General features: G+C 48.1%; 1 protein-coding gene across 2 annotated transcripts in view; it reads right to left on the reverse strand.

Moving 5' to 3' along the window:
• Positions 1-25102, reverse strand: part of top3a (DNA topoisomerase III alpha) — a 37008-nt gene that overhangs the window by 6154 nt on the left and 5752 nt on the right. For both annotated transcript variants that reach the window (XM_086000027.1, XM_086000028.1), the window contains exons 4-14: positions 24431-24506; positions 23812-23920; positions 22898-23041; positions 21973-22143; positions 21209-21309; positions 19758-19832; positions 17524-17606; positions 16766-16973; positions 13330-13515; positions 12627-12756; positions 9036-9149 (exon numbers count right to left, since the gene is read on the reverse strand). In XM_086000027.1, the coding sequence (XP_085856153.1) occupies positions 9036-9149; positions 12627-12756; positions 13330-13515; positions 16766-16973; positions 17524-17606; positions 19758-19832; positions 21209-21309; positions 21973-22143; positions 22898-23041; positions 23812-23920; positions 24431-24506 (1397 nt within the window). The remainder of the gene's footprint in view (positions 1-9035; positions 9150-12626; positions 12757-13329; positions 13516-16765; positions 16974-17523; positions 17607-19757; positions 19833-21208; positions 21310-21972; positions 22144-22897; positions 23042-23811; positions 23921-24430; positions 24507-25102) is intronic.

The following is a 25102-nucleotide window of genomic DNA, read 5'->3' on the forward strand; positions in this document are numbered from 1 at the left end:
AGGCAACCTATCCCTCACCCCTCAAGGTTACACCCAGCCAGCCCACTGAGATCTCCCTCCCGAAACAAGTCACTGCCCTTCAAACAACACATCGTGGCACCACTTTCAGAGGTTTTAATTACACGATAAGAATCGATGCAAATGCAAGTATTTCCTCGCCCCAACACAATGGAAATCAAAAGCACAGGAACAGCCCGGCCCATTGATCCTGCTCCACCATTGTGGTAGCTCTGGCAGCACTTCACTTTCCTCACACCCGCTCCTTGGCCTTTCTCCATGTCCCTAAAAACCCTTCCTCCCCAGGAAGCAGTTTAAGTAAAGGGGAAAAGTTAAATATTTGGGATTCTGTTGGTTTAAGAAGAGTAAAAAAAGGTTACACTGCAGTAGGAGTAAATTGGCACAGCAGGCAGTGGAAACCAGTTTTCTAACCAATCAGCAGGGGTGACTCATTTGGCTGTAAACAAACAAACAGTATAAAAAGACCAGTCCTAGTGCGAGCAAGCACTGAGTGCGAGTCATCAAAGAGTGCTGTGAGTTTGGGGAAGAGAGTGTTTGGGTAAGTGGGGTGTTAGGTGCTCTTTTCAAACTTTAACTCTGTGGGTTGTAGTTAATAAGGCCTTTCTGGTGCAGAGTGACTGTTGGTAAACCATTTAACTGGTGTAACTAGAGGGATTGATTTAATTTAAATCCAATTAACTAAAGGGGATACTAGCATCTAAAATCGGGCAGAGGGTGTCCATAACTAACAATAAAAAATTTAATTAATTACATAGAATGGAGCAGGTGATGTGTTACTGTTGCGAGATGTGGGAGCCGGTGAACCCCATTGAGGCTCACGGTGATTACGTCTGTGACAAGTGTCTGCTGCTCCAGGAACTCCAGCTCCGTGTTGATGAGCTGGAGTCTGAGCTTCACACACTGCGACACATCAGGGAGGGGGAGAAGTACCTGGACTCTGTGTTACTCCCTGTGGGGACAGGAGCAGGGACTGCAGGGAGGATGAGCAACCTGGCCACAGCACCGTGGAACAGGGGGCCATTCAAGAGGGGGGAGTAATTAGAAATGTTGTAGTGGTAGGGGATAGTATTATTAGGGGGATAGATAGAGTTCTCTGCAGCCGAGAGCGAGAGTCCCGAAGGCTGTGTTGCCTACCCGGTGCCAGGGTTAAGGACATCTCCTCTGGGCTGGAAAGAAACTTGCAGTGGGAGGGGTTGGATCCAGTTGTCATGGTCCATGTTGGTACAAACGACGTAGATAGGACTAGGAAGCCGGTTCTGTTAAAGGAGTATGAGCAGCTAGGGGTCAAATTAAAAAACAGAACCTCAAGGGTAATAATCTCTGGATTATTACCTGAGCCACGAGCAAATTTGGCTAGGACAAATAAAATTAGAGTGTTAAATGCGTGGCTCAAAGACTGGTGTGGGAGAAATGGGTTTTGCTTCCTGGGACACGAGCTGTTCCGTTGGGACGGGCTTCACTTGGCCAGTGCTGGGACTAGAGTCCTGGCGGATCATATAACTAGGGCTGTAGAGAGGGCTTTAAACTAACTAGTGGGGGGGAGGTTCCTGGAGAGCAAATAATAAAAATGACAACAGAGAAGGTCATAGACTTAGGTAGCAGTGGGGAAATTAAAAACCAGAGCGTGTCAGGAAGGGGCAGAAGGTATGGAGTAAAAGGTAAAGTAATAAAAAGGGCAAAAGCAGGAACTAAGTGTCACAAAACATCTTTGAAAGTTCTCTATCTGAATGCACGTAGCATTTGTAACAAAATAGACGAGTTAATGGCACAAATATCTACATATGGGTATGATCTTGTGGCCATCACAGAAACATGGCTGCAGGGTGACAATGCCTGGGAATTAAACATACCAGGTTATTTAACGATCAGGAAGGACAGGCAGGAAGGAAGTGGAGGTGGGGTGGCTATGTTAATAAAGGAAGGAATCACTGTAATACAGAGAAATGATATTGGGTCAAAAGATCAGGATAATGAAACAGTTTGGGTGGAGGTAAGGAATAATAAGGGGAAAAAAACGCTAGTGGGCGTAGTCTATAGGCCTCCGAACAGTTGCAACTCTGTTGGACGGAGTATCAATCAGGAAATAGTTGAGGCTTGTAATAAGGGAACATCTATAATTATGGGGGATTTTAACTATCATATTAATTGGACAAATCAAATTGGGCAGGGCTGCCTTGAGGATGAGTTCATTGAGTGTATTAGGGATGGGTTTCTTCAGCAGTATGTAACTGAACCGACCAGGGGGCAAGCAACCTTAGTCATAGAGTCATAGAGTTATACAGCACGGATAGAGGCCCTTCGGCCCATCGTGTCCGCGCCGGCCATCAAGCCCTGTCTAATCTAATCCCATATTCCAGCATTTGGTCCGTAGCCTTGTATGCTATGGCATTTCAAGTGCTCATCCAAATGCTTCTTAAATGTTGTGAGGGTTCCAGCCTCCACAACCCTTTCAGGCAGTGAGTTCCAGACTCCAACCACCCTCTGGGTGAAAAAGTTCTTTCTCAAATCCCCTCTAAACCTCCCGCCCTTTACCTTGAATCTATGCCCCCTGGTTATTGACCCCTCTACTAAGGGAAAAAGCTCCTCAGCATCCATCCTATCTATGCCGCTCATAATTTTGTACACCTCAATCATGTCCCCCCTCAGCCTCCTCTGCTCCAAGGAAAACAAACCCAATCTGCCCAGTCTCTCTTCATAGCTGAAGCGCTCCAGCCCTGGTAACATCCTGGTGAACCTCCTCTGCACCCTCTCCAACGCGATCACATCCTTCCTGTAGTGTGGCGACCAGAACTGCACACAGTATTCCAGCTGTGGCCTAACCAGTGTTTTATACAGCTCCATCATAACCTCCTTGCTCTTATATTCAATGCCTCGGCTAATGAAGGCAAGTATCCCATATGCCTTTTTTACCACCTTATCTACCTGTTCCGCCGCCTTCAGGGATCTGTGTACTTGCACACCCAGATCCCTCTGACCCTCCGTCTTGCCTAGGGTCTTTCCATTCATTGTGTATTCCCTTGCCTTGTTAGTCCCCCCAAAGTGCATCACCTCGCACTTTTCCGGGTTAAATTCCATTTGCCACTGTTCCGCCCATCTGACCAACCCATCTATATCGTCCTGCAGACTGAGGCTACCCTCCTCGCTATTTACCACCCTACCAATTTTTGTATCATCCGCAAACTTACTGATCATACCTTTTACATTCATATCCAAGTCATTAATGTAGACCACAAACAGCAAGGGACCCAGCACCGATCCCTGTGGTACCCCACTGGCCACAGGCTTCCAGTCACAAAAACAACCTTCGACCATCACCCTCTGTCTTCTGCCACTAAGCCAGTTTTGTATCCAATGTGCCAAGGCACCCTGGATTCCATGGGCTCTTACCTTCTTGACCAGTCTCCTGTGCGGGACTTTATCGAAGGCCTTACTGAAATCCATGTATACCACATCCACTGCGTTACCCTCATCCACACACCTAGTCAACCCTCAAAAAATTCAATCAAATTAGTCAGACATGATCTTCCCTTGACAAAGCCATGTTGACTATCCCTGATTAATCCTTGCCTCTCCAAGTGGAGACAAATTTTGTCCCTCAGAATTTTTTCCAATAATTTTCCTACCACTGATGTTAGGCTCACTGGCCTGTAGTTCCCCGGTTTTTCCCTACTTCCCTTCTTGAATAATGGTACTACATTAGCGGTTCTCCAGTCCTCTGGCACATCCCCTGTGGCCAGAGAGGTCCTGAATATATGTGTTAGAGCCCCCGCAATCTCTTCCTTTGCCTCACACAGCAGCCTGGGATACATTTCATCCGGGCCTGGGGATTTATCCGTTTTTAGGCCAGCTAAAACCGCCAATACCTCCTCCCTCTCGATGTTAATATGTTCGAGCATATCACAGTCCCCCCGCCCTATTTCTATGTCTACATCGTCCTTCTCCATAGTGAAAACAGATGCAAAAAATTCATTTAGAACCCCTCCTACATCTTCCGGCTCCACACACAGATTGCCACTTTTGTCCCTAATGGGCCCTATTTTTTCCCTAGTTATCCTCTTACCCTTAATATACTTATAAAACATCTTAGGATTTTCCTTTATTTTGCTCGCCAGTGTTATTTCATGGCCCCTCCTTGATCTCCTAATTTCTTTTTTAAGTATCCCCCTGCACTTTTTGTACTCCTCTAGGGCTTCCTCCGTCTTTAGCCTTTTGTATCTGCCAAAAGCCCTCCTTTTTTTCCTAATCCATTCTCGTATATCCCCTGACATCCAAGGTTCCCTGTGGTTTTTGGAACCACCCTTGACCTTTACGGGAACATGTTGCCATTGTATGATCTCAATCTCCCTTCTGAAAGCCTCCCATTGCTCCGATGCGGATTTTCCTACAAGTAGCTGATCCCAGTCCATTTTGGCCAGATCCTGCCTTATCCTATTAAAATCGGCCTTCCCCCAATTTAGAACCTTTATTTCCGGCCCATCCCTGTCCTTTTCCATGACCACCTTAAATCTCACCATATTATGGTCACTGTCACCAAAGTGCTCACCTACTAGCACTTTTTCCACTTGGCCGGCCACATTCCCTAGAATTAGGTCCAGTACCGCCCCCTCTCTTGTAGGACTTTCTACATGCTGGCTCAAAAAGCTCTCCTGGATGCACTTTAAGAATTCTACACCCTCTGAGCCTTTCACACTCTGACTATCCTAGTTAATATTGGGGAAGTTGAAATCCCCCATTATTATTACCCTATTATTTGCACATTTCTCTGAGATTTGCCTACATATCTGTTCCTCTATCTCCCCCTGACTGTTTGGAGGCCTATAGTACACTCCCAGCAAAGTGCTTGCCCCCTTTTTGTTTTTAAGCTCCACCCATATGGCCTCATTAGAGGAACCTGCTAATATATCATCCCTCCTTACTGCAGTAATTGACTCCTTAATTAATATTGCGACACCCCCTCCTCTTATACCTCCCCCTCTGTCTCGCCTGAAGATTCTGTACCCCGGAATATTGAGCTGCCAGTCTTGCCCCTCCCTCAACCATGTCTCCGTGATAGCAACAATATCATACTCCCATGTGTTTATCAACACCTTCAGTTCATCCACCTTATTTGCAAGACTCCTTGCATTAAAATAGATGCCATCCAGCCTTGCCCTTATATATTTGCCGTCTACCAAGCTGACTTGTTTTTTTCTCTATAATTGGCAGCACATCACCCCCTATTTCAGCTCCCCTCTGTATCCCATCCCCCTGCCAAGTTAGTTTAAACCCCCCCCAACAGTGCTAGCAAACCTCCCCGCAAGGATATTTGTCCCGCTCTGGTTCAGGTGCAACCCGTCCGACTTGTACAAGTCCCACCTTTCCCAGAAGCAGGCCCAGTGATCCAGGAAAGTAAAACCCTCCCCCCTACACCAACTCTTTAGCCACGCATTCATCTGCTCTATCCTCCCATTCCTATACTCACTAGCACGTGGCACTGGGAGTAATCCAGAGATTATAACCTTTGAGGTCCTGCTCTTTAATCTGTTACCTAGCTCCCTAAATTCTTGATGCAGGACCTCATCCCCCTTCCTACCTATGTCGTTGGTCCCAATGTGGACCACGACCTCTGCCTGCTCACCCTCCCCCTTAAGAATGCCCTGTAGCCGCTCAGTGACATCCCTGACCCTGGCCCCAGGGAGGCAACAAACCATCCTGGAGTCACGTTTGCGGCCACAGAAACGCCTATCTGTTCCCCTTACGATAGAATCCCCTACCACGATTGCTCTCCCACTCTTTTTCCTCCCTTCCTGAGCAGCAGAAGCGTCCCTGGTGCCAGGAAGCTGGCTGCTGCTGCCTTCCCCTGGTGAGTCATCCCCCTCAACAGTATCCAACTTGGTATACCTGTTTGAAAGGGGGATGTCCGCAGGGGTTCCCTGCACTTCCTGCCTGCCTCTGTTGCTCCGCCTGATGGTCACCCACTTTCTTTCTGCCTGTGCAGCCCTACCCTGAGGCGTGAACAACTCGCTAAACGTGCTATCCACGACCCTCTCAGCATCGCGCATGCTCCAAAATTCATCCACCCACAGCTCGAGCGCCGCAATGCGGTCTACAAGTAGCTGCAGCTGGATGCATTTCCCGCACACATGGTCGTCAGGGACACTGGTTCTGTGTAACGAGATAGGATTAATTAAAAATGTCCTAGTAAAGGATCCCCTTGGAATGAGTGACCATAACATGGTTGAATTCCATATTCAATTGGAGGGTGAGAAGGTTGGATCTCAAACAAGCGTGCTAAGCTTGACTAAAGGAGACTATGAAGGTATGAGAGCGGAATTGAGTAGAGTGGATTGGGAAAATAGATTAAAGGGTAAGACGATACATGATCAGTGGTGTACATTTAAGGAGTTATTTTACAACTTCCAAAAAATATATATTCCACTGAGAAGAAAAGGGTGTAAAAGAAAAGACAGCCATCCGTGGCTAAGTAAAGAAATTAAGGATAGTATTCGACTAAAAACAAGTGCATATAAGGTAGCCAAATCTAGTGGGAGGATAGAGGATTGGGAAAACTTTAAAAGACAGCAAAAAATAACAAAAAGATTGATTAAGAAAGGGAAGATAGATTATGAAAGTAAATTAGCAAAAAATATAAAAACAGATAGTAAGAGTTTTTATAGTTATATAAAAAGAAAAAGGGTGGCTAAAGTAAATGTTGGTCCCTTAGAGGATGAGACCGGGAAATTAATGGTGGGAAATATGGAGATGGCAAAAACACTGAATGAATATTTTATATCACTCTTTACAGTAGAAGACACTAACAATATCCCAACACTGGACAAACAGGGGGCTAAAGGGGGGGGAGGAGCTAAACACGATCAAAATCACTAAGGAAGTGGTACTCGGTAAAATAATGGGACTCAAGGCGGTTAAATCACCTGGACCTGATGGCTTACATCCTAGGGTCTTGAGGGAAGTGGCGGTAGGGATTGTGGATGCATTGGTAATAATTTTCCAAAACTCCCTGGACTCGGCAATGGTCCCGGCAGACTGGAAAACTGCTAATGTAACACCCTTATTTAAAAAGGGCAGTAGACAGAAGGCTGGAAACTATAGCCTAACATCTGTGGTAGGTAAAATTTTGGAGTCCATTATTAAGGAGACAGTAACAGGACATTTGGATAATCATAATTTAATAGGACAAAGTCAGCATGGTTTTATGAAGGGGAAGTCATGTTTGACAAATTTGCTGGAGTTCTTTGAGGAAGTAACATATAGGGTGGATAAAGGGGAACCAGTGGACGTAGTGTATTTAGACTTCCAAAAGGCATTTGACAAGGTGCCACACAAAAGATTATTGCTTAAGATAAAAAATCATGGGATTGGGGGTAATATTCTGGCATGGATAGAGGATTGGCTACCTAACAGAAGGCAGAGAGTTGGGATAAATGGTTCATTCTCAGACTGGCAATCAGTAACTAGTGGTGTTCCGCAGGGGTCAGTGCTGGGTCCCCAACTCTTTACAATCTATATTAACGATTTGGAGGAGGGGACCGAGTGTAACATATCAAAGTTTGCAGATGATACAAAGATGAGAGGGAAAGTAGTGAGTGAGGAGGACATAAAAAACCTGCAAGGGGACATCGACAGGCTAAGTAAGTGGGCAGAGATTTGGCAGATGGAATACAATACTGGAAAGTGTGAGGTTATGCACTTTGGCAGGAAAAATCGTAGAGCAAGTTATTATCTTAATGGCAAGAAACTGGAAAGTACTGAAGTACAAAGGGATCTGGGGGTCCTGGTGCACGAAACTCAAAAGGTTAGTATGCAGGTGCAGCAAGTGATTAAGAAGGCCAATGGAATGTTGGCTTTCATTGCTAGGGGGATAGAATATAAAAATAGGGAGGTATTGCTTCAGTTGTACAAGGTATTGGTGAGACCGCACCTGGAATACTGCATACAGTTTTGGTGTCCATACTTAAGAAAAGGCATACTTGCTCTCGAGTCAGTACAAAGAAGGTTCACTCGGTTAATCCCGGGGATGAGGGGATGGACATATGAGGAGAGGTTGAGTAGATTGGGACTCTACTCATTGGAGTTCAAAAGAATGAGAGGCGATCTTATTGAAACATATAAGATTGTGAAGGGGTTGGATCGGGTGAATGCGGGATGTTCCCGATGATGGGTGAAACTACTAGGGGGCATAGTCTTAGAATAAGGGGCTGCTCTTTCAAAACTGAGATGAGGAGGAACTACTTCACTCAGAGGGTGGTAGGTCCATGGAATATGCTGCCCCAAAAAGCTGTGGAAGCTACATCATTACATAAATTTAAAACAGAAATAGACAGTTTCCTAGAAGTAAAGGGAATTAAGGGTTACGGGGAGCGGGCAGGAATTTGGACATGAGTCTAGGTTCGGATCGGACATGGCCCTGTGGGTAGCGGAGCGGGCCCAGGGGCCGTGTAGCCTGATCCTGCTCCTATTTCGTGTGTCTAATTCTGTTAGATTCAGGAGATGGTTCTGTGATAGTAGATTGGCGGTTAGGATCAGATCAGCCATGATCTTATTGAATGGCGGAGCAGGCTCGAGGGGCCGATTGGCCTACTCCTGCTCCTATTTCTTATGTTCTTATGTTCTTAATCAGTATCGCTCCCTTTTAAACACCTCATTTGATTCTGCATCAGTGACCTTCTGGGGCAGTGAGCTCCACATTCTCATATCCTTTTATCTGTGCAGACAATTTTCTTGGATTCACTATCGACGGTTTAGTTCCAATTCTGACATTGTGCCCCTTTTATAACTGGTGAAATAGTTGAACGGCTCCCATCCCCCTCACTCAATTATCATTCAAAACAACTCGGTTAGTCACACAGACAAGATCATTTACTAATTCATTAGAGCTAATGTCACCGAGGGGAACCAGGTTAGAGTGAAGGAGCTGGATTTATAATTAAATTAATGTATAAAGTGTTGCAAAAATGAGTTCAAAAAATATAACACTGCATTCTTTAAAAAATCCATTTTCGAACTGTTGCCATCACCTTCCACCAGCCCCATTCCCAATTCTCCGGGGAGGAATCTTTGATCCGGAGTCAAGCCCACGTACATTCGGGATTTGATGGTCTCGATGTGATCTGCGTGAGTGGCGTCAGTCCCTGAGGGAAAACAAACACACGTCAGCAACATCACAGCCCTACAGCAGTGGGTCTCCAACACACTGCAACACAGCCCCACAGCAGTGGGTCTCCAACACACTGCAACACAGCCCCACAGCAGTGGGTCTCTAACACACTACAACAACACAGCCCCACAGCAGTGGGTCTCCAACACACTGCAACACAGCCCCACAGCAGTGGGTCTCTAACACACTGCAACACCGCCCCACAGCAGTGGGTCTCCAACACACTGCAGCAACAACACAGCCCCACAGCAGTGGGTCACTAACACACTGCAACACGGCCCCACAGCAGTGGGTCTCCAACACACTGCAACACAGCCCCACAGCAGTGGGTCTCTAACACACTGCAGCAGGATAGTCAAGAGTGAAGAGCATCACAGTCAAACCCTGAACCTGCCCTCACCCAATGCCCACACTCAGGAGGAGCTGGATAGCGATCGGAAGCAGGAATTACTGTCCGCTCTTTACCCCAGGGACACAAGGCCAGTGGTAGCCCCCCTCTATCTCAGCACAGACCCGGCATCAAACCCGAGACCAGGTCAGCACGGTTCAGTATCACACCTAGGGTTGCAAAATTCTGGGAATTTTTTAAAAGAGGAAACTTTCCATGGGAATTTTCGGGAATTTATGGGAATTTTGAGTTTTTTTACACACTGATGGTTTTTGTCTCTGACCCTTATATTATCTTTGTCGTCAAAATAGACATACTGTTCCATACAAATAAAAACAGGCTTTCAAAACTTTATTTAGGTTATAATTTTGAACTTTATTGAACCCCCACAAAAAAGACCCATCTAAAATAAAATAAAGAGCGTCAGCTTATTTAGCCTGTAATTTGTCCTTATTTTGTCCCTTTGAGTCTTCTACTCATGAGTCTTCCGAGTCTTCTACTCCTCATTGCTCCTCCTGATTCTCTGACTCTGGCTCTGACGTGTCCATTTCCTCCTCTGTGTCAGTGTCTAGCTGTGTGGTGGACACTTCTGTATCTGGCTCAATAAGTTGTAGGTTCGCCCGGATAGCCACCAGTTTCTCCACTCTCTTGTTAGTCAGCCTGTTGCGCACCTTTGTATGCGTATTCCCAAAAAGTGACCAGTTTCGTTCAGAGGCCGCTGATGAAGGTGGGATTTGGAGTATCACCGATGCAATAGGTGACAGGGCCTCAGATGCACAAAGTCCCTTCCACCAGGTATGTGCACTGATATGCTTGCATGATTCCCATATCCCATCCCCATTCCAAAGACCTTGCTTGGTAGAGAACTTTGCCAGACTTCCCAGAACTTTGCCCACATCCAGATTGAGATGGTGTGAGAGGGTAGAAATCACACTGTAAGCGCTGTTGATCTGTTCTCCAGGAAGTATTGGTCTCCCAACATGCTTTGGGTCCAGCATGTATGCTGCAGCATGAATCGGCTTGACACAAAATTCTTGACGCGTCTGTATGAATTGAACAATTGCCTTCTCCTCTGCTTTGAGCAGCAGGGATGTGGGTAGGCAATGCTGATTTGTTCTTTTAAATCAGTAAAAAGCCTGAGAACATCTGACAAGACAGCGTCCTCTCCTTCAATCTGAGCAATTGCAGATGCTACTGGTGAGAGTAGTTTAAGGCTGCTAACCACTCTCTCCCAAAACACATCATCCAGCAGTATTTTCTTGATGGTGGTTTCCATATCCCCAGACTGGGATATTGCCATTTCTTGCAGCGACTCCTTACCCTCCAGAAGGCTGTTGTACATTATAACAACACCACCCCATCTAGTGTTGTTGGGCAGCTTCAGTGTGGTGTTCTTGTTCTTTGTCATTTGCTTGGAGTTGTAGGTTGCTGCAACTACCTGTTTTCCCCTGACATACTTAACAACTTGCTTGGCTCTCTTGTACAGTGCTTCCATGGTTCTCAAACCCATGATGTCCTTGAGGAGCAGGTTAAGCCCATGAGCTGCGCACCCAATAGACGTAATATGAGGGTAGGCCTCCTCCACTTGAGCCCAAGCAGCCTTCATATTCGCAGCATTGTCAGTAACTACTGCAAAGACCTTTTGTGATCCAAGATCGTTGCTGATGAGCTGAAAGCGGTCATCAATGTATGTGCCTGTGTGTCTGTTGTCCTTCGTGTCTGTGCTCTTGAAGAACACTGGGAGAGGAGTGGAGACGATGTAGTTTATGATGCCCTCCCCTCGTACATTTGACCACCCATCTGAGATAACTGCAACACAGTCTGCCATCGCTATCGTTTCTTTGAGCTTTCCTTGGACTCTGTTATACTCAGCCTCCAGCAAATAAGTAGACAAAGCATGTCTGGTGGGAGGACAGTATGCAGGGCGAATAACATTGAAAAATCTCTTCCAGTACACATTGGCTGTGAGCATGAGGGGTGAGCCTGTTGCATATACAGCTCGAGCAAGGCACTCATCTGCATTCTTCTGGTTATGGTTATCCATTGTATCAAAGAACCTTCCAAGTGGGCCAGGAGTTGCTGATGATAAGGAGCCTGATGCTGAATGAGAACCATCATCTTCTTGAATGGAAGCAGAAGAACTCTGGGCTGACTGCTGTGAGCTTTGAGTGAAGTTGTTGCATTTGGATAAATGCTGCTGCATCTTTGTGGCATTCTTTACAATATGGCTTTCTACAGTGTTTGCACATGTACACAGTCTTTCCATCTTTAATGCCTGGGGTAAAATGCTTCCACACATCCGACGGTAAACGTGGCATTGTTCTATGCAGAGAAATAAAGGGCATTCATCTCTGTGTCGAACTGCGGTCGATCAGCACGATTGCAACAGGGTGAGTACATTTTTGCTGATGCTCCATGTGATGGAAGCATGACCTGTACACACACGACGCTACATCACCAATAGTGTATTATTTTGTATATTTTAAATTGAAGGACAACAGAGTTCAACAAGTAACTAGTTTATTTGGTATAAAGTCTGATTTACTTACTGCATCATCACAACATCAGCAGAAAACAAAATGACTTCCCTCAGGACCCCTAACCTGGATCTTAAAAAAAACTATAGCAGTCTTACAGATGCCTGCAGGCCAATCACAATTCGATATGCAAATATTACAAATAGAGGGAGCTAATCGCTCATCCACTCATCCACCCAATCAGGACACATTTGTTCACAGTCACACACAAAACTTGTAATTATTAAAACAAGCCAAGTAAGAAGATAAACATATTGATTAAGAAATTCCTTAATAATTAAGATTCCATCTCTGTTAGTAATTTTAAGAGAGGACCTGTGGAAAAAAAAGAAATACAAAAAAAACAATATTATACTAGCATGTGCTTTTTTGGGCAAAATTCCCAAGCTAAACTTCCCGTGGAAAATTTCCGGAAATTTACCGGAAACTTTCCACCCCTTTGCAACCCTAATCACACCAGGCAGTGCATTCAGCCACTGAGCATGGGAGGCATTTAATAACCGGAGGCCCTGGGCTTCACACTAACCTATGCCATGCTTCTCCATCAGAGCAATAAGATCAGCCTCCGTTAGGAGCTGGGGTGGGCTTGTCTCTCCATCGACCATCTCGATGGTGGTGGGCTGGAACTTCTTGCCTCTCTCATACACTGGTATAACCTGGAACAGAGACCACATCACTTTAGAACCACAGGACTCCTGAACAATCACTTCTCTTCCCCAATCTTCCCGTAACTTCCTTGGCCAAGGACCGGGATGAGCTCTGGAATCCTACCGAGCTTCCATTATTATTTTCCCCAGCCCTTCTCTCCTCTCCAGGCAAATACAGTTCCACGAGTGTGGTTTGCTCCTCGATCCTCCAGGGGTGAGCCTGGAGCGAGTGTCGGCAGGGTCTGTGACTGTAGGCGGCATCAGTTGGACCCAATCCTGTCACACTCCCCCTCCCCACCTCTATCAAACACTAATCCCAACAGATTTATCAGCTGGGGTCACTGGATGTCCATCCAGAGCAGGAGCAGCAACACCTCCAGGATGCAGAAATGTTGAGGCCAATTGTAGCCCACAGCCCAGAACAAATCAAACACTTGCCACGTGTGGCTCGATTGGCAATGAAAATCACTTGCCCGAACCGGAGAGCATCGTGCAATCCAATAAACCAGGCCCTGCTGGGATCGGGGGGGGGGGGGGGGAAAAACAGGTAATAATGATTTTATTTTGTTCTTCACACAATACCTTAGCGTTCCATTTCTCATACGGATAAACCTCCAGGTAATTGCGTGCAATAATCATCAGTCCGTGAGCAGTAAAGAGCTCTCCTGCAATGTCTATCTCCACTGTAGTTTCCTGTCCCTGCGCATCCTGGGAGCAGCATGCCAGAAAATGGCGCACGACAAACTCATAAACACGCTGCTCATTTCCCTGAAAAACAGTGGAAAATATTCAGCAAATCTAAATATTATAAAAAATATTTTACTTGTACACTAAGGCCTAGAAATTGACTATAGCCCCGTTTGGGGAGCCAGCCTCGCCAGGGTGCTAAAAGTAGCGCCCCGGAAGCAGTCGCGGCCGCCCGCCAGAAATTCAGTTGGAGCGACCCAAAGGGAAGCGCGGCACTACTGGAGGCGCCCTGCATCCCTCTTGGGGCGCTGCGACTGAATATCGCTGCGGCACGTCGTGCTGCGGTACTGCAGGCCTTCCTCCCCTGCCTAAAGGGGAGGGGCCTTGTTCAGCGCGATCTGGGGCCCAGCTGGGCCCCCGAGGATCGTGAGTGCCGGCAAAAGAGCCCGGCACCAAGGAGAAGTGCCGGGCTCTTGGAACGCAGTCGGCACTCCGCGGGGGGCGGGGGGGGCTCAGGAGGCCGGGGACGGCAGCGCAGAGGTGTGCTGGCAGGCGGCCAGCAACAAAAATGGCCGCCCCGCACCTCCTTTAATTAGCGCCTCCACCGCCGCAGGTAGGCCCCCCTGAACCGGTCGCACACAGCGTCCGGCTTTAAATCAGGGGGCGCATCTAGATATCGCGGCCGGGGCGTCAGCGGGGCGCTGCGCACACTGATGACGTCTTCGGTAGCGGCGCAGCGCTAACAGCTAGAGCCACCACTAGCGTCCCGCTGAATTTAGCGGGAGGAGTGGCCAGTGGCATGCGACCCACTTAGCGCCCTCTTAAGGCGCTAACGGGTGGCGCAGCCCACTGAATTTCTAGGCCTAAGGATTCTGCATTATTTCAAATTTGGTCTGTCAGATTTGCAAACGGTTCAGGATATTTCAAATTAGAATGGACTTCAATCTGTGCCGGTCAAAATCAAGATGGCAGCTGTGGTCAACTTTAGGTTGTATAACTCCTCCCCCCAGCCCACTCGCCCCAGGGCCACGGGTCAGCCCCTCTCCCCATGGACCGTGAGTCGGACCCTCTCCCCATGGACCGTGAGTCGGCCCCTCTCCCCATGGACCGTGAGTCGGCCCCTCTCCCCCAGGGCCGTGATTCGGCACCTCTCCCCATGGACCGTGAGTCAGCCCCTCTCCCCATGGACCGTGAGTCGGCCCCTCTCCCCAGGGCCGTGAGTCAACCCCTCTCCCCCAGGGCCGTGAGTCGGCCCCTCTCCCCATGGACCGTGAGTCAGCCCCTCTCCCCATGGACCGTGAGTCAGCCCCTCTCCCCAGGGCCGTGAGTCAGCCCCTCTCCCCCATGGCCGTGAGTCGGCCCCTCTCCCCATGGACCGTGATTCGGCCCCTCTCCCCAGGGCCGTGAGTCAGCCCCTCTCCCCATGGACCGTGAGACGGCCCCTCTCCCCAGGGCCGTGAGTCAGCCCCTCTCCCCCAGGGCCGTGAGTCAGCCCCTCTCCCCATGGACCGTGAGTCAGCCCCTCTCCCCCATGATCTGTGGGTCAGCCCCTCTCCCCAGGGTCGTGAGTCGGCCCCTCTTCCCCAGGACCGTGAGTCAGCCCCTCTCCCCCATGATCCGTGAGTCAGCCCCTCTCCCCATGGACCGTGAGTCGGCCCCTCTCCCCCAGGGCCGTGAGTCGGCCCCTCTCCCCCAGGACCGTGAGTCAGCCCCTCTCCCCCATGGTCTACGAGTCAGCCCCTCTCCCCATGGACCGTGAGTCGGTCCCTCTCCCCATGGACCGTGAGTCAGCCCCTCTCCCCAGGGCCCCTGAAGGGATTTACTCTATACAAGTTTTAACGTTCAGTCCAAAGGCAAAACCACTTCACACCAACGTTAAACTTGTGATGTAAATGCACTCCAACTGTCCCAGCCCAACATCCAACTACATTTTGAACACCCTGATGACTCTCTCCCCATTGCCTTACACACCAGATTACCAGCTCATCGTCCTTTGAGTGTGAACATGTTGTCTAAGTATTTCAGAATTTTCATTTAAGTTTACTTCCTCTAGTCCCACTGACCTGACTTGTCTTGAATATTCTGGGTTCACCTCAGCTATACCTTTAATACATTATGTACTTCAGTGAGGGCCTCGTAACCTGGAAAGACTGCGGAGTTTAAGCTTCTCTAATCTTTCATTATTTTACTCTTCCAACCAGTCATGCTGCTTGTCTGCGCTCTCCCAGTGCCTGCATGCGATGCGACTGTGGCATCAGGTGCTTCTCTATCCTCAGAGTTCACAGAATCACAGAATCACAGAAACCCCACAGTGCAGATAGAGGCCATTTCGGCCCATCGAGCCTGCACCGACACATATCCCACCCGATCCCCATAACCCCTACACCAACACATATCCCACTCTATCCCCATAACCCCACGTATTTAATCCCCCTAACACTAAGGGTCAATTTATCATAGCCAATCAACCTAACCCGCACATCTTTGGACTGTGGGAGGAAACCGGAGCACCCGGGGAAAACCCACGCAAACACAGGGAGAATGTGCAAACTCCACACAGACAGTCACCCGAGGCCAGATTCGAACCCGGGTCCCTGGCGCTGTGAGGCAACAGTGCTAACCACTATGCCACTATTCCACTCACCAATCTTGTAAAACTAGTGCCGTCTGGTGCCTGCTTAGCTTTTTTAAATTGTATTTAATGATTTTTTCTCTATAGTCTCCGTGTATCAGACATCAGTCCAAGCGGAGGCCTGATGTAGATCCGCTTCCGCTGACTCAGCCACTGGGAGTTAAACCTGGGAGCAACTGGCTCCGTTTTCCAGAGCCCACAACCCGGCCCAACCCTCCCCGACCCGACTCGGCCCTCCCCGACCTGGCCCAACCCTCCACGCCCCAACCCTCCACGACTCGACTCGGCCCAACCCTCCACGACGCGGCCCAACCCTCCACGACCCGACCCAGCCCTCCACGACTCGGCCCAACCCTCCACGACCCGACTCGGCCCAACCCTCCACGACCTAGCCCAACCCTCCACGACCCTCCGTGCCCCAACCCTCCGCGCCCCAACCCTCCACGCCCCAACCCTCCACGCCCCTCCGTGCCCCAACCGCCGCACCCCCCCCCCTCCATGACCCACATGACGATATTTTTTTTTTAACTTTTACCAAACACTAAACTGATATAAAGAATTGAAATTCCCAGCATTTGCAGAATTAATTGCAAACAAAGCTTCCCGAGGTGGGTTCACTCTATCACAGGATAGATTAAACAAGCAAGGTGAGAGTCCAGTGAATTGTTAAAGATGCCAGTTACAGGACAGAGTCGATACCTGCAGGCTGTTGGTGTATTTAGTCGGGTGGATCGGTGGATGGGCCTGGTCCGATTTGTTTCCGTTTCGGGGTGTTGGCCCACCTCTGTCCAGAATACCCTGAGCAAATGCCCCCCAGTGTGGGTCCGGGGTTTGATGCTGCACCAACATGGAGAGGTTCATGTCTTTGGGGAAGATGTTGGTTTCGGTGCGAGGGTAGCTGATATATCTGCACAAACAGAACAAGGAGCAACATAATACACTTGCAAACTGAGCTAGCTCTTTCACATCACAGGCATTCTCAACCCCACACTGATCTAGACTATTCGACCAGTTGGGCGAGGGCAGCACAGCCAAGCCTGAGCCAGTCCTCACCCACCATCCACACCTAGGCACCTCACAGCAGCAGCGAGTATACCCACCAAGCCCAGGAACACCAACTCATTGTTCCCTTTCTATCAGTCACTGTTCACACACACAGCTCACATTTAATGTAGTGAGTGGCCCAGGGTGCTCCAGCAGAGGACACACAGACACCAAGCAAATGTTGCAGAGCCAGGAAATATAACCAAAGGCACAACGAGAAGGAAACATTTGAGAAGGTTTGAAAGGAGGGGACAGATGTAGTAAGGGAGCGGGGCCTAGGAAGGGAGTCCGAGGGGTAGGGCTGAGACTGCAGAAGGCACCAAAAACTGCAACAACAAAAAAATCAAAATTTCTCAGGCAGTAAAATAGATATTCTGATAAGAACGAGAATGCAGCAGCCTGCAGAGCCTCACCCTTGTGTGTACAGTTTCTCCGCTATCCTCATCGTCTCCTTCGCATTAATCCTCAGCTTCCTCGAAACCAGTTTCTCCAATTCCTGTTTTGTAAACAGAATTTGTTCAATTTTTTTTAATGAATTAAAGTCTTATCAATTCAAATTCCAGTCCTTATTGAGATCATTAAAATACTTTCTCCAAACAACCATACCATGCATTTATAAAGTGCCACAAGAGGCTTCATCGAGGCAAAACCAGACAGCAATTGGAGAAGGGTTGGGGAAGATAACCAAAGGCAGATCTTGAAAGAGACTTTGGAAGGAGATGGAGAGGATGCACAGGATCAATGCTGTAAAACCCTCGTGGCCTGCCATGCACAAGTTGTGCCAGTCTGTACAATCACAGCAATCACTAACTCCAGACACTGCAAGTTTCATTTGAGTTTTCAGATACTAACCAAAATGTACATTTGAGAATTACTAACTAGCTGAGGGTTCTCGGGCTTCAGTGTGCACTGGAGAGCACGCTCACCAAGCCCCTTATACTCTGGTTGCAGCCTGGTGAAATCACGGAGAATTTTGATGACTGTTTTCAAAGTTTGAGCTCGATTGATGAAAGGAAACGGCAGGAGTCTCGGGGCTCGGTTATAAACCGCTCCTCTGTTGCGACGGGTGCGACTGGGCACCGAGGCAGGAGCAGGCTCAGCTGTGATGCCCACAATGAGCGAACGGTCTGCCAATAATCATCATCTAGGCTCACACATGAAGACTGGCCATTTGTGGAAGGCTGGAGTTGACACCGTCAGGGCAGGGAGGCTGAAAGGGGCAGGGAGCACTGCCATCGTATACAACACCAAGTTCGGAATTTCAAAGTCATTCCATTACAATCTAGAAACCATTAAAGAGTTTGAGTCTAAAATGGCACCAGCACAATATCACAGGCCCCTCTTTAGGCTCAGTGAGTACCAGCAATGTGCGGTGTGGTACTGAGTCCCAAAGGCCAGGGAGCTCACAGGGCAGCTGCTGACTGTATGGGGGTCAGCTGATCTCAGCCGGTGCAGCTAATGCTACGTTTGGCTTCAGTGTCTCTGGACTTGCAGAAAGGGGGGTAGCACATGTTCCTCCCCCTCCCGAGGTCACTGACTCCTTGCTGGGCTAATGTCCCGTAGAGGCCAGCTGCTCTCCAAATCCTCACCGTGGCCATTATTGACACGGGAGCCTCAACAGTGAGTATTGGCCATGGACGGCGGTTCTCATCCTCACCCAACATCCCAGCACTTCTAGCAGGGGTTCCTGGACAGTGACCAGGAGCAGGAGTCCTTCTCCCTTCGAACCCAGGTACACCGAGACCAATATACTGGCCTAGCTGAGATCAGCTCACTCAGCACAGGCCAGGGGTCGAAGCTGGAACTTTCCTGGTTTGTATGTCGCAGCTCCTCACTGGATAAACCCATTGAGCCATCAAAGGAGCAGGTAGCATTGCATTATTGCTGGGTATTCAACCTTAGAGCACAGAGTGAGAACGTGCATCGTGGAAGAATTAAAACCAGAAACTAACACACCTGGAGTACTGCATACAGTTTTGGTCTCCTTATTTAAGGAGGGATATACTTGCATTGGAGGCAGTTCAGAGAAGGTTCACGAGGTTGATTCCGGAGATGAAGGGGTTGTCTTATGAAGAAAGGTTGAGCAGGTTGGGCCTATACTCCTTGGAGTTTAGAAGAATGAGAGGTGATCTTATTGAAACATTCTGAGGGGGCTCGACAGGGTGGATGCAGAGAGGATGTTTCCCCTCGTGGAGGAATCTAGAACTCGGGGGCATAGTTTCAGGATAAGGGGTCGCCCATTTAAAACGGAGATGAGGAGGAATTTCTTCTCTCAGAGGGTCGTGAATCTGTGGAATTCTCTACCCCGGAGAGCAGTGGAGGCGGAGTCAGTGAATATATACAAGGCGGAGATTGACAGACATTTGAACTACAAGGGAGTCGAGGGTTACGGGGAGAGAGCGGGAAAGTGGTGTTGAGACCAAGATTGGATCAGCCATGATCTTATTGAATGGCGGAGCAGGCTCGAGGGGCCGAATGACCGACTCCTGCTCCTATTTCTTATGTTCTTAAACTAACACACCTGAAACCCGCGCTGCAGCACGTCACACCTACACTGCTATACAGGCCCCCATTTTGTTCTTTAAATCATTGATGATCAAGACAGCAACTTTCGACAATATAACCGGAGCTACATCCAGATACACACCACAGTGTCGAGGGGTAAAGGTCTCCACTTGCTCTTCGGTTTAGTAAAAACATCAAGTACAGTAGCAACCGGATCCTGTGATTAGCAAATATAAAATATCAGGAGAGGATACAAAAAACACACAAAGACTTTACAAAACTGAGGGTGTTCATGAGTTATTTCTGGCTTTATTTAAATACCATCCCATGCAGCAGACAGACAGTCGCAGATAAGAGGCTGAGTGAAACCCGGTTAGCTCGGTCCTTTCACCCCCAGGACTGGCTTCCCAAGTGCCTCAACCACACAACACAGTTTCTCTCAGAGTTTGACGATATTTCAATCACATTTACCCACCCTGTTCCCATTCCTCTTCATCCCGTCAACTACCTCTCCAATCTAATCTGGAATGTTGACAGTTTCTGCTTCAACCACTAATCCTGGGAGTGAATCCCACAGCCTCACAACGTTTCTCCTGTCGTCCATTCTAAATCTCTTGCATTTAATCTTGTATCTGTGGCTTCTCGGTCTAGCCCCTTCAATTACTGGAAAGTCTGTTTCTATCTAACCTGCCCCATCCCTTCAGAATTGTAAACACTTTTTTCATATCGCCCCATAATCTGCGCTGTTCTAACGAGAAGAGTCAATTATTCAAGCCTTTCTTCAGGCAGCTTCCCAGTGAATCTGTGCTGTACCCTCTCTGAAGCCTCAATATCCTTCCGAGAGTGTGGCGCCCAGAGCTGCACACTGAGGTCTAATTAAGGTTTAATACAAGCTCATCATTATCTCTTGTTTATACTCTGTACCTTTTATGATAACATCTAGAATTCCATTTCTGATTCCAGTTTGATGAAAGGTCATCGACCTGAAACGTTAACTCTGTTTCTCTCTCCACAGATGCTGCCTGACCTGCTGATTGTTTCTGGAATTTTCTGTATTCACTGCCAGAATTCCATTAGGTTTTTCCCACAGCCATATCAATCCGAGGTGCTGCCTTTAATGTCCTGTGAACCTGTCCCCCAAATCCCTCTGCTCTCCCGCAGCACCAAGCCTGCTTCCATTCACAGTACAGTTATTTAAATAAATAGATATTTTGTAAACAAACTGCATCACCTCACACATACTGACACTGAATTCCATCTGCCATTTTTTAGCCCATTCCCCCATCTTATCAATATCCCTTTGCAGTTTCCTTTAGTTTTCTAAAGAATTAACTCTACCTATTTTTGTATCATCAGCAAACTTTACCACCACTCCCTCTGGGCCAATATCCAAATTATTGATGTACAGAGCGAACAGAACGGAAGCCCGCGGGACACCACTACCCACTTCCAAACACACTGAAAAACCACCTTTAACTCCTACTCTCTGGATAGAAGGGAGGAAACAATGTTTAATCCAGTGTGCTATCCTCCCCCTACTTCCAAATATTTTAGGGATTCAGGAACAATAATTAGGCTGAAACACATGCTTACCTCCATGCAGATCTGGTAAAGTACGAGGCATGCTGTGTGGCTGAAGAGGCGGTGTCTTTTCCAGTTAAATTCTACGTTACCATCTTCATTCTCATGGGTAACTGGGAGAACAAAAACCCCCGCTGATAATTGGCAGACTCGGCATGAAATAAAATACTCAAGCAAACCTGGGCCCCCACCCAACCGCGACGAGGGGCCGCCCACGCCGTGGGAGTGCCCGTGCCGAGGGAGTGGGGCCATCCGCGCTAGCAAAGCGGGGACAAATGGGGGGGGAAAAATAACCAGAGCTGGAGGGAATGCCGTGGAAAAGCACATGTTTCCAAAGGTGCTTACCCAGTTACCCACCCCTTCAGAATCTGGAATTACCATCATTTGGGCACCGGTACATACATTTTTATTTGCTTTTTCAGAAGTTTAGTCTTTATTTCTTGAAGTATCCGGTCGTAATTTAATTTACAGCACGAACACCCAATTGTGACCTTTTAGTGCCGAATACATGGTATTGTACTCATGGGAATCGGCATTATTTTGCCTTCCTCCTCCTGTGAAGGCAGGGACTCATCCTGGGATCCAATTTCACAGGCGCTCCTGCTCTCCACGTAACTCACTCACTCCCAAGTGATCATTTTTCATGTGTGAGCATCAATGGGCTATTCAACCGCAGGGATGGGAAGGGGCAACGCGGCAGAGCTTGACCTCGTTGTCACTTGATGCAACTGAAGTGCTTCCGGGAGGGTTCAGGGACGTTCAACAGCTAATCATACCTTTGATTTTATAGAACGGTTCTTGGATAAAGGCCTGGATCGCTTTGAAACGCTCGACCACAAACCCCAGTGTGGGAAACTGGCAGCTGCCGTAGCTGATGAGCTGATTCGACAGCACGTTCGGGAATATTTTCTGTAGTCGCAAGGTCTGAAACCGGGTGAATGAGGCACCTAGAGAGGAAATTACACAACTCCATTGAAGCAGCAATGCTAAGCAACTTATGTCATCGACCTGAAACTTTAACGCTTTCTCTCTCCACAGATGCGGTCTGACCTGCTGAGTATTTCTAGCATTCTCTGTTATTATTTCATTTACATTACCGTCAACTTGGCTCGGTTGGTAGTACTCTCAATGGAGTGTGGGTTCAAGCCCCACTCCAGAGGCAAGCACACAATCTAGGTTGACATCTCAGTGCAGTACTGAGAGCGCACGGAATTGCCGAGGTCCAGTGTGCCTGTTCAGGTAACATAAAAGAATTCCAAGATTGGGGAGTTCTCCTGGTGTCCTGGCCAAAATTCCTCTTTCAATCAACGCCAAAAAAACCAATTAACTGGCTGATTAACAGGGGTTTGTGGGTGGGGGGGGGGGGGGGGGGGGGGGGGAGAGGAGATTAGCAGCACAGCTAGAAAATGTGGTAGTGAGAGAGGATTCAATACTTAGAGGGGCCGACACCATCTTTTGCAATCTGGACCAACAAACCCAGTTGCCTTTTGCCTCCCAGGTACTAGGGTGAGGGACATATCGTGGTCCATGTGGGAGCCAGTGATGTGGGTAAAGAACAAATGGGGGGGCAGGAAAGAGAAGAACGCAGTGGACAGGGAGGGTCGTGTGTTGTGTGAGCCAACCTGCAAGTTGCTTTGCATTGTTTCACATGGAAAAGCACACAGCAAACATGGGGAATTAAAGTGCCTTTGAGCCCTTTACCTATCCTAAGGTCCAACTCCTGTCTTACATCGACAGCATCGCTGATCTTCTGATCGGGTTCCACCAGATTCTCACAGGCCTGTCGGATGGAGCGAGGTGTAATCTCAGAAAATCGCGCTCGCAGCACCTGCAGATTGGGCTTCACTGCTCCGGGAGAGACAAGGCAGAGTGATCGTCATTGGCAAATTCGTCTCTTACCAAACATGCAGCAAAATCTTTCAGCAACACACCAAAGCTTTTCCAAAAAAGAAAAATTCAACTAGAAATGACAAAGGTCAGCACCTCACCCAATCCCCACCCTCGCCAGATGTCGTTCCCAGCAGAGGCCAGCCAATAGCAATCAGCTGGTTATCCTCTCCACACCAACTGCAGTGCCAGCTACCACAGTGCTCAAACCAACTAGCTGACTGTACACCGAACATCAAATCTCAGATCTTCTGATCTGTATCCCTCGGGACCGTACCAAGTGCTGCAGCTCCCACTGGGCCACAGCAGGGCGACCACAGCAGGGCCAAGTGCCTCCTCCTCACAAATTGTGTCCACAAACTCATGCTTAATACAGACACTGGTCCCATTCGTTATTGTTCAAATAAAACTCAGAGAAGGCTGGCACAGCACAGTCGATACCACACGGTTGTAGCACACGGATCTCATCATCGACACCATTGAACGTCCAATCTCACATATCGCCACCGTGTCTTCTTCCTTGCCTCCTGGTGGCTAGTTCAGGGTAGGATTAGCAGAGGCCAGAAAGCAGACTGGCTCCAGGCCCTGCCTGGTCTGCAGAGACCCCCAAGGGGAGGTTGAGCCATCCGAAAATAGTACACATTTCTGTAAAATGGTTCAATTATTACTGAAACTCACATGCACAATACACGGCACTAGGATGTAGTCACTGCACAGTGCACACATACCTGCTTTACATACATGAACGATTTCAAATCCAATGTTCTCCCCTTCACGATCACAGTCAGTCCAAAGGATCAGCGCCTGGCATTTCCTCACCTCTCGCTCTAGGGTTCTCTATAAACAAACAGAAGCCAAGAACCAGCTGTACGGATAACGTCCTATAATAAACTGCTGATAAAACATCATCTCCCCATGTAAGGGTTGATTATTAAAAATTTACACAATTTCATTCATTTATTTGGTCATCAAGGTGATAACATTGGGGAATAGAGCAGTTTCTCCCTTCAGACATTCAATCTCCCATCAAATATTCAATCTCGCATCAAACACTCCCAGGGCAGGTACAGCACGGGTTAGATACAGAGTAAAGCTCCCTCTACACTGTCCCATCAAACGCTCCCATGGCAGGTACAGCACGGGTTAGATACAGAGTAAAGCTCCCTCTACACTGTCCCATCAAACACTCCCAGGGCAGGTACAGCACGGGGTTAGATACAGAGTAAAGCTCCCTCTACACTGACCCATCAAACACTCCCAGGGCAGGTACAGCACGGGTTAGATAGAGAGTAAAGTGGGTGTGCGGTGTGTGTGATCCTGAGCCATTGATATGATAAATTAATGTACCTTAATATCCACGTAGTCCTCTGGGCAGTACTTCTCCACCTCAGCATCAAAGAGAGTCACAGGGTTACAGCTGTGCCTGGATATTGGAAACAAAAGCTGCAATTAGCAAAACCCAGACTGACCAAACAGGTTCGTCTCATATTCAGAAACCTTGCTAAATTCTGAAAATCATTGTTGGCTTAAAACAAGGACAGGATAATTCTGATATCCTTCGGACACTACGGAGCAGATAAACAAAATCATAATCATGATTTTTGCTTCTATCTGGATAGTTGAACGTTAGATCAGTTCAAGCTGTTACAGGGTGCAGTGTTCATCCGTGTACATCTGATTATTGGAGGTTAAGAGAACAGGCTTTACATCTACCCAATGCTGAGATCAGCCTCCCCCTGCCTGCCGAGAGAGGTCCGTCTCTGAAACGAGTCTCGGCAGGTTCTACACAGTTCCTAGGGCAATGTGGCCCACAAAACTAAATTGGCAATCGCACACCAGCAGCCGCAGGATGACCTGCGAGAAACAGAAAGACTTTCGATAAGGTCCCGCATAAGAGATTAGCGTGCATAATTAAGGCACATGGGATTGGGGGCAAGGTATTGACTTGGATAGAGAATTGGTTGGCAGATAGAAAGCAAAGAGTTGGAATAAACAGGTCGTTTTCCGAGTGGCAGGCAG

The sequence above is a fragment of the Somniosus microcephalus genome, chromosome 11 (assembly GCF_052327205.1).
Source record: "Somniosus microcephalus isolate GS21.2 chromosome 11, FLI_Smic_1.0, whole genome shotgun sequence".
NCBI classification, from domain to species: domain Eukaryota; kingdom Metazoa; phylum Chordata; class Chondrichthyes; order Squaliformes; family Somniosidae; genus Somniosus; species Somniosus microcephalus.